This window comes from Rhipicephalus microplus, chromosome 4, assembly GCF_043290135.1.
Source record: "Rhipicephalus microplus isolate Deutch F79 chromosome 4, USDA_Rmic, whole genome shotgun sequence".
Classification (NCBI taxonomy): domain Eukaryota; kingdom Metazoa; phylum Arthropoda; class Arachnida; order Ixodida; family Ixodidae; genus Rhipicephalus; species Rhipicephalus microplus.
Window position 1 is genome coordinate 58,451,234 of NC_134703.1, and position 16,029 is coordinate 58,467,262.

General features: G+C 42.2%; 2 protein-coding genes across 2 annotated transcripts in view; one reads left to right on the forward strand and one right to left on the reverse strand.

Annotated features, from left to right (window-relative positions):
• Positions 1-16,029, forward strand: part of LOC119172009 (uncharacterized) — a 247,083-nt gene that overhangs the window by 76,343 nt on the left and 154,711 nt on the right. The window lies entirely within an intron of this gene.
• Positions 3,867-16,029, reverse strand: part of LOC119172671 (dymeclin) — a 37,698-nt gene continuing 25,535 nt past the window's right edge. Inside the window, exons 12-16 of the mRNA XM_075892816.1 lie at positions 15,842-15,936; positions 15,643-15,742; positions 9,558-9,740; positions 7,822-7,935; positions 3,867-4,946 (exon numbers count right to left, since the gene is read on the reverse strand). Coding sequence (XP_075748931.1) covers positions 4,797-4,946; positions 7,822-7,935; positions 9,558-9,740; positions 15,643-15,742; positions 15,842-15,936 — 642 coding nt within the window. The 3' untranslated portion in view covers positions 3,867-4,796. The remainder of the gene's footprint in view (positions 4,947-7,821; positions 7,936-9,557; positions 9,741-15,642; positions 15,743-15,841; positions 15,937-16,029) is intronic.

Below are 16,029 nucleotides of genomic sequence, written 5' to 3' on the forward strand. Positions count from 1 at the left end.
TGGCGGCAATACCGAGCAATATGCCCAATGAAACCACAGTTGTAGCACACGGGAGGGTCACGGTTTATACTGTATTCATCGGAACGAATCCTGGGCCGCTGCTGTCGGCGAGAAAGTTCGTTATCAGGTGAAGAACGGGTTTCTGCCATCCTCTGGAATCCACTGTATTCGCCGTAAGTCGCATCTTAGTAGTAGGGTCGGTACTGTCCTTGCCGCAGCGGGACGTAGTCCGGCTGAGAACCCTGAGTATAAGAAAGTGGCTGTGCTCGTCGTGATCGCGCGTCATAGGCAGGGCTTCTATCGTATAGACGTGGCTGATACTGAGGTGTGGCATCAGAATCCTCAAAGCCCTCCGCCACTCGGTGCGAGGAGAATGAAGCAACGTTTCGCTGGAACTCTGGTGGCTGATAGGGAGGATGAGTGCTTGGGCGGTTTGCCACTTGCGCGTACAGGCCGAGTTCTTCACGTACGATCTGCCGGATTGTTGTTGCAAGATCAAGCGCCTGGCTGCTGTCTATGCTCGCGATGGTCGTCACATTGGGCAGCCTGCCGAACTTTGGCGTGATGCGCCTCATCTTTAGTTGCTCAAAATTGCGGCAATGACGAATGACATCGGTGACAGATGTCAAGGTGTCTTTCGCGATGAGGAAACTGTAAACATCCTCGGCGATTCCTTTTAGAATGTGCCCGACTTTGTCTTCCTCAGACATTCCGGAGTCAATGGTCCTACATAGCTTTATGACTTCTTCAATGTAGGTCGTGCAAGTTTCACCTGGCATTTGAGCGCGTTGCATTAGCGTCTGTTCTGCTCTTTTCTTTATCGTTGTTGGGTCGCCGAAACGCTCTTTGATTTCAGAAACAAATCTGTCCCACGTCGTTAGCGTTTCCTCCCGATTCTCGTACCACATTAATGCAGTATCGGTCAGAAAGAACACGACGTACAAAAGCTGAGAAGCGGCATCCCATTTGTTAGCAGCGCTCACCCGTTTCTAATGGATGAGCCAAGCCTCGACGTCTTCATCTGGTCTGCCGGCAAAGGGACGAGCATCTCTCAGTTGTGGAGCCGAACTGATCGGCGCAGAAGTCGAGAGGGGCCGGTGTTCATCTGCGTTGTGGGACATGTCCAGCCCAGATGGATTCGGTGGAAGTCCAGCAATGCGACGGCTCCGTCGAAGAACTTGCGGTTCACCTTCCGTCTTCGGGTGTCGATTACCCAGCACGTCCACCACAACTGTAACAGCGAGCTGTGATAAGATGGTTTTATTTACAGGAGGTGAACGATGGTCGTTTGCGGCAGCACACTGCGATCGTGCCAAGACTCTTCGTCTTCCTCTGCTTCTCTTCTCTACCCTTTTCTAGTCTGTTACAATATTAACTGCACAGCACAATACTGATAGGACTGCATAGTAGCATTCTGCGATAATACTACTACTACTACTACTAATAATAATAATAATTGTTTGGGGTTTATTGTCTCAAAACCACCATATAATTATGAGAGACGCCGTAGTGGAGGGCTCTGGAAATTTCGGCCACCTGGGGTTCTTTAACTTGCCCCTGCCTCAAGCATTTTCGCCTACATCATAAATGTGGCCGCCCGCCATGGCCGGGATTCGTTCCCGGGACATGCGGGTCAGCAGCCGAGTGACTTGGTCAGGAGACCACAATGGTGTGTCACAGTAGCGTTCTGTATGACATGTAACACAGGAGCAAGCTGCCTCGCGAGCTTGAAAGTTTCGTATGGCTTCAACTTACCATCATTTCCACAGCTAAGTGACTTATTCTTACTTGGCTGCATCCTGAGGTGCGAAAAAACATTTATGGGAGGGGAGGAATATGGGCTAAAGGAAGCCATGGATAATTTTGGCGCTCGCGAGGCGATGCGCTCCAATGCTGCACGTCATAACGAGTGCGACTGTACATTCATTGCCATAATCTGTAAGTGTGACTTTGAGCAGGAGGCTGTGTTAGTAATAACAATTTACACTGCTATAATTCAGCCAGAGTGCAAGAGTATAAAATTGAATGAAGAAATAATTTTTAACTGTGGGAGTTATTTCACTTTCATAACACTAAACAAAAAAATTGGCAAAGCTAGCTAAGCCGGGCAAGGCTACGAGAGAAAGCGTAGTTGAGGCCCCTAGGTAGTTTTGACCACCTGTGGTACTTCAATGCCTGAACAACAATAGAACAAAGGCCTCTAGAATTCTGCTTCGATTTAAATTCGTTAGATATGACCAATATCCAACCAGTGTCTGAAGCTGAGTACTGTAACCACTAAGCCAACACGGGGGTGCAGGCACACTTCCTTTTAGAAATATACCTTTGCACTCTAGCTGCAACATAAAAAGCGTCACTAAAATAATTTAACAACTCTGGGCCAACTTTCAAGCACTCAAGATTGAATGAAGTGAGACTCCAATGTACTGCAAACAGGCAACATGGGCTACACAGAAGAGCAGAGTAAAGGTGAGAAGCTAGAATCTACTGTAAACTACAAGCACTGCACGAAAATAGAATATTTTATTTAAATTTTTTTCTAAGCCTTCCCTGTGTTGTGTGTGGTCTGAGCAGTTATACAGCTATGTTATCACCAGGTTTGAATAGTTTTGAGTAGTGGCCAATAATAAAAGCACCAAGAGAAATCGCTACATTATACAGGTCCCAGTTACTGTTATGAAACATCCATACAATTGAATTCCCTGCCCACAAAGTCAAACTTCACCCTTTCTTTGTGCACCTCTACTTTCTACAGCAAAATGACAGTAAAAGCCTCGAAATGGCTATTGTCTATGCGTGGAATGTGTCTAGTACTAAAGAGCATTCCATCACTACCAGGATAACTTCTAAAATCCATCTAGTATCAAGTCAGCAGTGACACGGTGCGACTGCAATGATTTTGAAACCTTCACTTCTTTGTTTTTTCAAACTGTGTCAGAACTGTGCCGCCATGAGCCATGAAACAAAGGCTGCACATACTATGCCCACCATAGCACCTGAAGCCCTCCGTGGAGTTTGTCGCCACATGCAAGAAACCATGGGTGCATTGATAGAGTTTTCATACAATCATAAGTTGGAATATTATAAGCCATCACATCATTGCACCTGAAGCCCGCCATATCACTACATGGAACTACCCTTTACCAAGGACATTTCAGAACATGTGGTTGTGAAACATATAAGATGATAGTCTATGAAACATCATATTGCTGCAAAAGAAGCACAAAAAAATGCAAGCTTTCTTTTTTTTTCAGCAATAACGACATATCACCATGAACCAACTAGCCCTTTACTGCATTCTGCTATCGTATTCTATAAAGTCTAAAACTACACATTAGCACAACATCAACTGGCAGGTACTTAAGGAAATTGCCGAAAATGGCAGAGGCAGAATTTAGAACAAAATTGTACGCAGTTTTTTTTATGGATGGCGTACGAACATTCAGCATCTTGGCAAACAAAACTGAACAAGGTTCATACAAAAGCCACATAGTAAAATATTCAAGCGTGCTCTAAGCTTTTCCATTATTTATGGGAGTAGTCAATGTATTTTGTCGTTGTCAACAAGACCACTGTTCTTATCATCCTTTCCATATTGCTTTTACTGAGTGAAATACTAATCTGTTGGATGGTACCACCTATATGGCGAACCGCTATAATTGTTTTTTTTTCTACCTTGTCAACAAACCAGGATGGCAATGACAACTCAAGATAACTATATGAAAATTAGGTAAGTGTGCTATTTATAATCCATACACAATGTCATAATATCTAAGGATTAAGAAGTGAAGGTGAATAGAAAGAAGTTAGCTTAGCCATTTACAAGCTATGCTAAAGAAAACAGCAGACTCGCAGACCACCAAGCATAACTTGCATAAATTTAGCACGAATTTATTTGCAAAGCATAATGACATCCAAAAAATCTAAGGTATAAACAACACTAATTGAATACGCTTTGGATGTTCAATTACAGATCTGCACGCCAGCACGCATAATGCACGAAAAACTATAATTACCACATACTCAACCTGTTAGTAAAAATAGAATGATTCTTGTAAAAATAAAATCAAAGCTTTACATTCCTAAATTACTGTATTTGCACGAATAGAGGGAGTTTTTTTTTATAGAGTAATAGAACTCCTTAGACATGAGAAGTCATGTTTCATACTCATTGCACTGCAATGATGTATTGAGGAAATACATCACTGTCTATATGTAAATGTTTGATAAGCAAGATGCGTGGCCAACAACACATGTAAGCCTGTGTTGAAGCACATAACAAAGGTGGTCTGTGCTGTCTTGATGCTGCAAAACATCACTGCTATGATTGTATTAATTAGCTTCATAATCAAGTTTATGTTCCTTAAGAGCTCCCCTTTACATAACAATTGAGTCTGTGTTATGTTCGTGCAAATACAGCAGTTAAACAGTGCAGTTTTAACATAAAACAGTTAGAGAGGCCACACAACATTCTGCGGCCTATTTCGCTTAAAAAAAATCTCAAATTATCATTTTTCAAATTCTCGCAGCGTAAAAGTATCACTCCTCGGTTCCTTACGCTTCCACCACTGCTTGATCAAAGAAACTAAACAATTAGATCTTACGCACGATGTTCGATTGGGCCTGCCTTGCAAGGGTTTGTCTAGTGTGAAAACAATGAGGAGGGAAATAAAACTGGCAGAAGAGTATCCCTACAGCTTGATATGTACACCTACGAAGTCTTTCAACAAAGAGCCACACACCCGATTTCCCAGTTCCAAAAAATAAATAGACTCTCCAGTCAGCTGCCCCTGCTACTATAGGTCCTTGTTCGGGTTGAAAAGGATCAGGTTCTTGGTACTCCACGGGATTCCCGAGCACTTGTACACAATGGTCCACACGTAAGGGATGAAAAACTCTTCGGGTTGAGACTCTTCCACGTAGCGGAACTTGAGATCGGGAAACTTCTGCAATTTTGGCATGACATCTGGCGTCATTCGGTGTGCCACAGCCGACGCTTTATGGTAGCCAGCATTTCTAAAATGCTGCTTACTGCATAGATCGTGCACATCTAACGCTGCGGTGCATTGAACATCATGGAATAGAATACACGAAATCCAGAACAATGCACTATTTGCACAGTAATATAACCGCATTAATAAAGTGCACAAAACGGTGCGGTGTGCAAAAGCCAGCTTGGAACCTTCAAGGAGACACCATAAATGAAAATTTGAAAGAAGAAAAGTATATACCATAAACTTTTTCTAAGTATGAAAGTAGATCGTTTTTTTCACATCTTTAACCTTATCACACTTCACTCTGTACAATTTTGATCACCGTAGCTAGTGATCTCTGAAACACAGTGGCAAGAGGCATGCCCCGTTTCACAGATGCTCTTTTTGTATATATCGACAGAAAAACACGAAGTTCCTCGGTCTAGCAGTAAGGTAACATGTCGTTGTTAGGCAACAATGAGTAAGTTGTTAGCCGAGACTGAATAATAAACTCGGGAAATGCTGGCAGAGAAAAAAATGTGAACTTGAAGTTGTTTACATTGAGCTTAGTTTTCACAAAACCACATTTTTAGTCATGATAGCGTGATGTTTTTTCCTGTGCATACTAAATGGTCATGTGACAGTATACTGAATTAAAATCAATGTTTCAAAACGAATCATATTTGTTAGGTGTAAATGTATACAAAAATCTGTCTAAAATCATGTACTAAATGAAAAATAAAAACTTCATAGTTTTCTTTTTTCCTTTCCTAAAATACATTTCATTCCTTGAATAGAACACAGGGCACTGAACAAAATGTTGTACAAATATGGCCGACATATTCATTAGTTGCTGAAAAAAAAAATGCACCAAAATATGGCCCAAAATACATGGGAGGTATAGGGCTTATCCTGTCCCTTAAACGAAGTTCTATCATGAACTACGAATGTGTACCATGGATGCCTGGTGGTGTCTATTTCTATCTTGTCCGTGTGTGTGTTGCACAGCCAGTCATGGATCAGTATCAACCTGCCTAACTGTCAGTGCTGTTGCTAAAAATGAGTAGCAGTGTCTTCGCTACAAAATGTGCTCAATATTAACCTTATACGTTGCGCATCATTTCCATATTGCTCGGTGTGAAAGTTTAGGCCAGTTGGTGTTTTGCAGTTTACAAGCACGATAAAAGCATGGATTCCAGCAATAGTAGCTAGGTAGTGGGAAGAAAATGTTAAGCAGTAATGCATCACAGCACTGTTGAAAACATGACCAGTGGCACGTGATGAAACAAACTCTTGCTTGAAATCACGACCCTTCCTGCTGTGACTGGTTCATCAAAAGTGTTGGGCCTTCATGGTGAAATCGACAAAAAATAGACGAGCTTCATAACAAGGTCTCCATGTCCTCACGATAGTCCATGCCTCCCTCATTCTCCACTCTTGAATTATGAGCCACATGGCCTAGTATGGCACTATTGGCACTTATTCCAAGCTTTGATCAATATCAAAATACAGTCTAACTCCGCTACAATGAACGCCACTTCAACGAAATTTCCCTACAACGAAAAATTCACGATTCCCTGTCAGAAGTCCATAGGAGCCAATGCATAAATATTGTTTCCACAACAAACACTTCTTCGATCGTCCCGCTTTATGATAATATGATATTATTAAATTTTATGATAATATTCCAGGCTCAGATATTTATTGCTATGCAGTAAACCCAATCCTTAACATTTTGATGCATTTTCAAAGCCTGAAAATGCATCAACGAAGTCTGAAACATGCCTTGGCACCACCAGGAACCGCCGCTGTTCAACAAGCATGGGCGCCACCATTGCTCAATAGTGATGGCAATGAGACTGCCCTACTTTTGTTTTGCCACTGGCTTGCTTTTGAGCTGCAGACGATCCGAAGCTGAAGCTGAGTCGCTCAGTTCATGGTTTTTCTTCACGCAGCTGCTGGGTGCAACGGGGAACGATGCCTTTTCCAATTCTTATGCTTATCATTAGGCTCCCGCTTGGCCAGTGTGGTAACTGATCAGAGCGGCTGTCCGTCCGCATTATCAACAGAATCAGCTAGCTGCGAGTGATGAATGATAAGAATGGCATAGAATAATGCAAAAGTCGCCGCTCGATGATACCCTGCCTCCATCTCGGCGTTGTCGGATACTTTTGATGGCGGACAACTGCTTGTGTTAACGAGTTAATGCAACTGTTTGGTTTCTTTACAAAGGCGGTTTTAGGCATTGTTTCAGCATGATTTTCACCATGGCCTCGCTATGCAAGAGTGAGAATCACGTCGTAACGCTGCTGGGAAAGAATAGGAACCACAGGACATTCTTTGAATTTTGAGAATAAACGTTCCTCTGTTTTGCTAGCACAGATCAGCTATATTTTTCGATTTTATCACAACAAAATTTTCGCTTCAGCGAAATTTTGTCCGCACCCCGTCAGTTTCGTTGTAGCAGGCTTCGACTGTAGCTTTTTGTCTCTCCCACAAAGGTGTTGCTGAAAATATTAATCATCATCTCTCGTTCACTTAAAGGAGGACAAAACCGGATACTTTTTGAAGTGTGAAAGTGCCACATGCATCAAATATATAGTAAGTCAACAGATTGCCGTCTCAATGTTACATGTGTCGACACTGCAACTATGATTTTCTGCAAAGTCCATAAAGCCTACTGTAAGAAACATATGTAGCAACAGTTTCTTCTAAATGTAAGCACTGACAAAAGAGTGGAATCTTGTGTTCTTCTTCAAACATGGCACACTACACAAGAACAAAATGTAGAAATAAGAGAAGAAAAAATGAAAGCCCCATATGCAGAGAAATAAATGTCTCACTGTACCTTGAGCCTATCTGTGGGCCAATGTAAAGCTGCTTCTTTAATGGACTCCATTACTTCATTCACAGAGACGTGCTTGTCGGGTGACTCGAGGCGTGATGAGAAATACGAGAGAACCTGTTGATATGCAGGAGAATGTGAAATAGCCGTTAACAATGCCATAATTTGATGAAGACACAAGTGAAATCAGCACTCTTGGCCATTTTGTTACCATACTTTTGAATTTCATTTGCCTCAGTAATGTTTCTAGCAAGCAAGCAGCTTAATAAAACTTCATATAGGGAGCCATTTAATAAAATCAAATACGTGCTACAGTAGACTCTGAGTAAAAAGAACCTGTTAAACGGACCAGCTGTTTAAACAAAACAAATGCTTCTCACAAGATTGGTTCCATTCTCACATTTTGCATCCCTGTTCATCTCTCACTAAACGGAACTCCAGTTAAACGAAACATAATTTCCTGGTACCTCCAGGTTTTGCTTAATGAGAATCTACTGTATTATGGCTTTTTTGTATATAGATATAATTTGCAGTAAGTGAATGGAATGCACCTTTCAGGTGCTAGTAAACTTCATGCAGAAAAGGTGACTATTTTATAATCAAGAAATATGTGTGACTGTTGAACGAATAAAAAATTTTGACTATTCAACAGGTTAGCAATATCAAGCTTACAGAACGTCTGACTCTATGGCAGATGTTGCTACACTACTGGGATGTTACGAATGACAACCTGGACAAGTGCACTCATGCCTCTTTATAACAAAGTTGCATCTTACACGAAAGTAAGTTTGTTATATCCGAAAATTTGTTACAAAGGTTTATTCCTAATCTATTGCAAGACTATTTTTAATTTACTTCGTTATAAGCAACATTTTGTTATATCTGGGTTCGTTACATTGAGGTTTCAGTGTTGTACTTATTCCGGATCACTATACGAAAATCTCTTTGCTACCAATTTTACAACCATGTCTGGCTGTTGATGAATTCGCCCTTGCGCTGTCTATTGCTAGCTTCCTAGTTAGCTGAATTAGTAGAGCGATTGCGCCGCAAAGGCGTTGCTCCCAGGTTTGAACCCGGAACCAGGACTAATTTTCCGGACACTAAGAAGCTTTTCTTTCTGAGAAATCCGTATGGATTTCCTTGCAGCTTCGTGCTACAATCAACTGGTTTTCTTTCCCTTTCTTAACCCTTCCGCCACATTGTAGGTTTTGCAGGACACATTTTCAAAATATGTTTCATGTAAAATATTGTGAAAAACAACAAGAATAGAGAGCTTACTACCCAGAGACATAAAAATGGGGGTAAGGACCCAGCTGTCTACCTCAACAACAATACTTGTTGGGGTTTTCGCATATCAAAACCTAGATATGATTCTGGGAACTTAAACCACCTGGGGTTTTGTAACATGCATCTAAGCCTGTGTGCCCTTATTGAAATGTGGCGACTGCGGCCAGGATTAGATTCTGTGACCATCAGTTCAGCAGATGAGACCCATTACCGACGCAAGTAGCTGTCTACCTTCTGAAGTTGCAGCACACATGTGAAAAATCGAGAATGCTCTGGAGCTATGCAACACATCTTATGCAGTTTTCATCAATGCTTTTCCTTCCATACTTAACTGTGCCAGTTCGTATAGACTACTGGTGTTACAACATTCTTTGCCATGCTACAGTTGTGAACCAGCATAAGCGGCGTCTCATGGATGTTGCTTGAAGTACACAAAAAGATCAGCTGCTCACCGTGTCCAAGTTCTGGACCACGTCCTGGAACGTGGGGTGCAGTCGAAACGGGTCAAAGATCTGCCGCTTGTAGAGCAAGGAGTACAGCAGGTTTGGGTTGCTCTGCAGCTGATTGGACAGGCAAGAGTTGATGATCTCCAGGATCATACGGAGTACCTCTTCCAGGATAGACAGATCTTGAAGCTGCGTCACATATGGGAAGGACACCATTGCTTAGTGTTGCTTTCAGAAGCCTCGCAGGCAATAAACTATGCTTCTTGCTACAAATAAGTGGTTGAAGTGCGCTATCTTAAAAACAGCCCCCCCCCCCTTTCCCCCCTGCCTTTTTTTTTAGAAGGTGTGTGCAAAGGCATTAGACATCTTCTAACCTCCAACCTTCAGCACACTTGGGAAGCTGGAATCAGCATATATTTGATAAAAAGTGCAATTTGATTCCTCGTAATCACATGCCGTTCTTTTTTAATGATAAAAGACGTGTTTTAATGCTCTCATTCAAGAAGAGACTGGATGTTCTCATTATTGGTACAATGAAATGCTTGCAGTTTTTTCTGCAACATTGATCTAGTGGCTTGCATGCGCATGATTTTCATTGAGTTACTCTACAATACCTAACATGCTACGTAAACACATGCTTTTGGTTCAACGCTGATGTGCAGGATCAGAGGCAACATACCAGAAAGTAAAGTAAAAGCAGCACAAACACAAGGACAGCAGATGAAACAACAACATGAGTGTTGTTTGTTTCCACATCTGTTGCTGTACTTGCACTGTTCTTTTTATTTTCCACTAAAAACCAAATCCAACTAAAACTCAATTGGCAGTCCTAAAACAGATTATATGCACATGCAGCTAGTGAGCGAAATGATTTGTGAAACTTAAGGGGAGATGCTACTCAAAAAACGATTTTCTTTATTAAGAGTCTGAATTTAACACAAATTGGCATGCTAATACAGTTTTTTCTCCTCTTTTCAAATATGTCATTTATTTTCATGTAGATTGCTTGGTTTTCTTTCTGCAGGTCAGATACTGCAAAATTATGGCCATTGTTATGCAACAATTCTGACCTATAAAAATTTGAGATAAAGCATGCCGATATAGCCGACTATGATCCTTTGGAACTGTAGAGTGCAAAAAACTATATGAATTTTATGTGTAAAAAGGTGAAATACAATAATAAAATAGAAAAATTTACTATGGCTCTAGTTGCCAAGGGCTTTCAATGTTATGTAATTTTTGAAAAACATAATCAAGCAGCACTGACAATCTGAGTAGATACTTGCACTCTATGGGCCTTCACCATGATATGTGCAAAATTTCATAGAGGTATGACAATTCTAAGTATACGAACTAGCGTGTATAAGAAGCACAGATCACACAAAACTGCAAAAAGAGAAAAACGCATTTGAAAGTTTGAAACCTTTTTTTTTTATCACAGAGTTGTTAGAAATGCATAATCTTTGGCCATAATGTTCAACAGAACTGCAACAATGCAGTTCTGTTGAACTGCAACAGAACTGCAACAGAACTGCAACAATAATGTTCAACAAAAGCACTGCAAGTTACTAGAACTGTCCTACAGCATAGGTTGTGCCCTCACGGTCCTTGCGAGCACTCTCTTCTAGCAGTGCCCTTTTCACTCCACGACGACGGTGGGCCCTTGCTTCTGCTGTCAGACGCTCGGACATTCTCATGATGCGCCTCGCATCGCGGGAATCACTGAAAGTAACTAGATCTCTAGATGTCAGTATGTTGAGCTCTTCCATGATGTGCTCGAAAGTAGCATGACCCTTGTTGAACCACAGGATTGCCATAGCTGCGGCAGTCTCGACAACCGTTCGGGAGACAAACTTAGTCTTGGGGCAAAGTAGCCAAATTTCGCTGTTCAGGGATTCCGATGCGTTCTGGGTTTTTCCTTTGATGCATCGAGCAAGGAACTTCTCATCCGTTAGCCGCTTATAAATGGGCAAAACAGCCAATCCCTGTGCTTTTGTCAGGAGAGGTGTGTGGCGTGGTGCAGGTTCACCAAGTGCTTCAGCGCGTTGATGTTTGCACCACGACTCTGTTCCTGCAGGGCAAAACTTGTGGCTGCCAGCATTGTCAGTAGAGCATGAGTGGAAGTACGAAGCCCATACTGCAGTGTACATATCCCGTACCCTCTCCCTGTTGCTTGTTATGGCAATCGGATAGTATGTTTGGAGCTTCTGAATGGCTGGCTCTTTCATTTTCTGCCCTCGTGGTGATGGCACATGCAGCTTCCGTAGCGCGGTGCCAAGTCTCTTGGCCACATGATTGGTGCAGTCTTCTTTTTCTATATTGACAGCACCATAGACTTTTGACTCTGCAACTGCACTATATGCTTTGCTGTCACCGTCACTCAAGAATGTCATGAAATGCAGTGGGGTGTCATAAGTCAATGTTCTCTGCCAAATGCGCATTGCACCTCCGTTTCCATGGCATGGGAGGAACAGTCTGCATTTTTTTCACAGACTGGGCCATGGAATGCCTGCCACACTTCCTCGTCTGGGCCCATATCCTTGTGCCTACTGCATGTCAGGCAGTAATTTGATATGACCTCGAAATCTAAGCAGAGGCCAGTATCTAAGGAGATAACTGCGCCAATCCCCTTGTGGCTTTTGTGGCCCCTCTTCTGCCAAGTGCCGTCGAACATAACAGCCACATCAGTTTCGCCTGCTACTTCTTTCGTCAACTCTCTGGATCGGCGCAAGTTTTCACTCACAGCTGCCATGGCAGCGGTGTGCACCTTCTTTGCTATCAAAAAAAATCCTCGGTGGTGCATTGGCTTCGGGAGTCCAATAATGGAGCAAAATCTCGACAATTGCTCATGCCCAATGCCGACAGTGCGTGCAGCCACCACCGCCTTCACATTTACAGCGAAACTATCTCAGGAGCTCCCACTGTCGTACCGTTGGCTCACTTGGCTGCTGCCGTCCGCCGTAACACGCAGTGACGTATAGGAGCACGAAAGAACAGTCGCTGAGCATTCGCTGTTTTCGCAATGAAGTTTGAGGAGCGACGAAAGTCCCTTGCGCTTTTCTGCCGGCTCCCGAACGGCAAGTTTTTGAATACCGCAAGCAGGGCATGCCGCACCTGCCACAAGTGCCGTCAGCAAGAGGGTGTCGCACAAAACTGTCGTTGCACAAACCTCACCGCGCTGTCTTTCGTCTTTTTCGAAGAAGCCGAGCTTCTTTTCCGAAGCACTGATGAAAGAAAGCGCAGCGTCAATCCCTTCATCGCAGCCACTGTCGCTCGCGCACTCGTCGAGGCCGCCGTCAGGCCTAGCACACGTAGGCGCGTTCTCGTTCGTCGCCGTCGTTCGGGGCGCTTTAGGCCCCCTTCCCTTGAACTTGTCCTTCGTTCGAAACTTCTGCGGTCTCACGTTGCACTTTTTCGGGCTTGTTATCGCGGAAATATGCGTAGACGCGCAGAAAAGCAGACGGACCAAATGCCGATGGCCGCCACCAACACAGCTGACAATGACTCGGTAGCCAATGGCGATGCGGCTTAGGGTGCCGCGCGTTTCAAACCGCTCAAACCACGTGATAAAAAGGCCTCATTTTTAATTTTTTCTTGCCCACGTACGAAACTGGCGGTCGTCGGAGCTGTAAGAAGAAGGCCGAACGCAACTTTCCCAACCGATCGCGATGGCGGGCAGCACTGCGACCGGGAGCAGCGCGCAGTCAAAGATGGCCAATATCGGCGCAAATTCACGAAATTTTGAGCCACCGCGATGCCTTCATACACATTTTTTTTTTTTGCATTTTGCGGTTCGAATTTAGTTTTGAAATTTTCACAGATGAAAGAAGAAGGTTTGAAGATTACAATGCAATAAAAATCAGAAATACGAGAAATTTCGCTAAAAACGCAATTTTTCGACTCGCATCTCCCCTTAATAAATTGTTGCACGAGTTGGTAAATACATAACATCTTGATTTTTGTGCTAAGAAAGACGGCTTGTCAGTGCATCACTGTGTTACACATGTCATTGCAACAATTGCAACGAACCAGTTGTTAGCAGTGCCTGTGCTGTGTTCTCTCATGTGTCTCTCTTTCTTAGCAGAATAATTGAGACGTTGGCAAAACTTCTTGTATTTCAAACTTCTTGCTTACTTTAAAGGTATTATTGTTCTCTGTTCCATTTTTTACGTTGCTAGTGAACATAATTGCGTGACATGCACAAGAAACTTGAACAAGTTGCCAACTAAAAAGAAATTTGCAGTGTAATTTCTGAATGCTTGTAGCATGTGCCAAACTGCTTAATTCTTAAAAATGGGTTGAAAAAGTGGTTGAGCACCTCTGCTGAAGCTCTTACGCTTTAATTTCTCATGACACCACAAGCCATGCCATACATAAACTTGGAACTTCTTTTTCAACACTGCTGACTGCTAAAGCTTTTGTCGTCAACCCTCAACCAGTATTAGAAGAGAAGTTATAATGTAATGAGGAGAATAATAAGATGACTAATTTGCCATTTAATATGATGCTAGAACATTCTAAAGGCGAATAGCAGCATGCATGCTCATGGCAAAAAAAAAAAAGAGAGAGAGAGAGCACAACCATTGGGTGGGATGGTCACTTGCGATAATCTTTTTCTGCAAAGACTACACATTCATTATTCGCTTACAACATTATTATTTTCATAAGTTTATGTCCGCTATGTTTCCATCTACAGATACTATTACGAAAAATGATTCCAAGTGCTTCTGATGTAATTGGCATTAGCTTGTGAGGTTCCTACGCATTTCTAAATACACTTGTTTCTGAAGGAGCATTTACTTTTTTTTTATGCTACGCTGCTTTTACCAGTAACAGAAGCTGCATTTTGGTTTCCGGAGCAGATTCCGAAGCAGAAAAAATGGTGCTTTAGAGCAGCGATAAGAGTTTTTGGTGCAGAAAAAAATGCTACTTTGGAGCAACTAGTGATGTTTTCAGAGCAGATGAAAAATATTCCAAACGACTCTTGAAGTTTAAAGCTGGAGTTCGTGCTTGAATTAGCATGAAACAAATGATTAAGGAGATGAATGGTCACTGAATACTAAGTAAGATGAGCTAGCCATGTTCGAAATGTCAATAGTTTGGTCATATAAATAAAATCGATTCAGTTGAGCACCGAAAGACAAAAGCCGCCATTGCTATGAAACTACTATAGCCGACGCAGCAGTTTAGAATTTGTATGAGTACTGTATGTTAGTATTTTCGTATTTCACCAAAACAGCCAGCCTTGAAAATTTCAATTTCCGGAGCCCTCCACTACGGCGTCTCTCATAATCATATGATGGTTTTAGGACGTTAAATTCCACAAATCATCATCATTGAAAATTTCAAAAATGAAATAAGCTAAATGAGCTTTACACTTGAAATGCAGTTATTGTGAGATAAATGAGCTCAAAGCTGCTGAAGTGATATATGTAATCAGTTGCACATAAAAGTCGTCAAAGCAACAGCTAGCAATCATTATGATGCTGAACTAATCTCACGAACATTAAAAAAAGAACTAGTCTGCTTGTCAGTTATCTGTATTCACAATGTTCAGGCGTGTAGCTTTGTCAATATGCTATTATACAGCCAGATTTTATTTCGGTTAGGCTCGCTGGATGGTTACGCGATTGAAGTTCATGGTTTTCAGTTTTCCAGTACCATTTTGGAGTATGTTTAGAATTATCATCATCATCATCATCAACCTGACTACGTCTACTGCAAGACAAAGGCCTCTCCCATGTTCCGCCAGTCAACTGAGTCTTGCGCTTGCTGCTGCCACTTTATACCTGCAAACTTCCTAATCTCATCTGCCTACCCAACTTTCTGTCTTCTCTTAACCCGCTTGCCTACTCTAGGAATCCAGTCAGTCATCCTTAATGACTAGCGGCTATCCTGCCTACGCATGTTTAGAGTAGTTAGTGACAAAAATCACAGTTTGGAGCAGTATGGAGCAGCATTTTGCTTTTGGAGCAATGATTCAATCACTGTCTTTCTGCTCCCCATTTATGAACTAATGTGCCTTGAATAGTTAAATGAGTGATGATGATGATACCAGGAAATAAGTGGCTATGTATAAAGAGCCACTTACAAGGTCTGTTGAAAAGTCGTCATCACTTGGCTTCAGGTCTGGATTGTTCTGGATTTGGTCCATCACCTTGGATAGCCTTTTAGACAGTGTTTCAAACAAGCTAAAAAAGAAAAGCAGCAATAAGAGCCTGAATGTGCATGCTAACCAAAACAAGTGGGGAAAAGGCCACAACAATGCTCTTCCTACAGAATTCACGCACCTGACAAACCTCTGGCAAACATACGGATGCAAGTTCTTGAAGTGACTGGACATATTTGCCAAGGCAGCAAGGCAATTTGTGTGCAAGTATTTGTCCTGAAAACAAAGTGAGTACACAAACGAAAACTCTGAATTGGTAAATGAAATGAAAGTTTCAAGTTTTTTATCCACGTGCTATTATGCAATTAA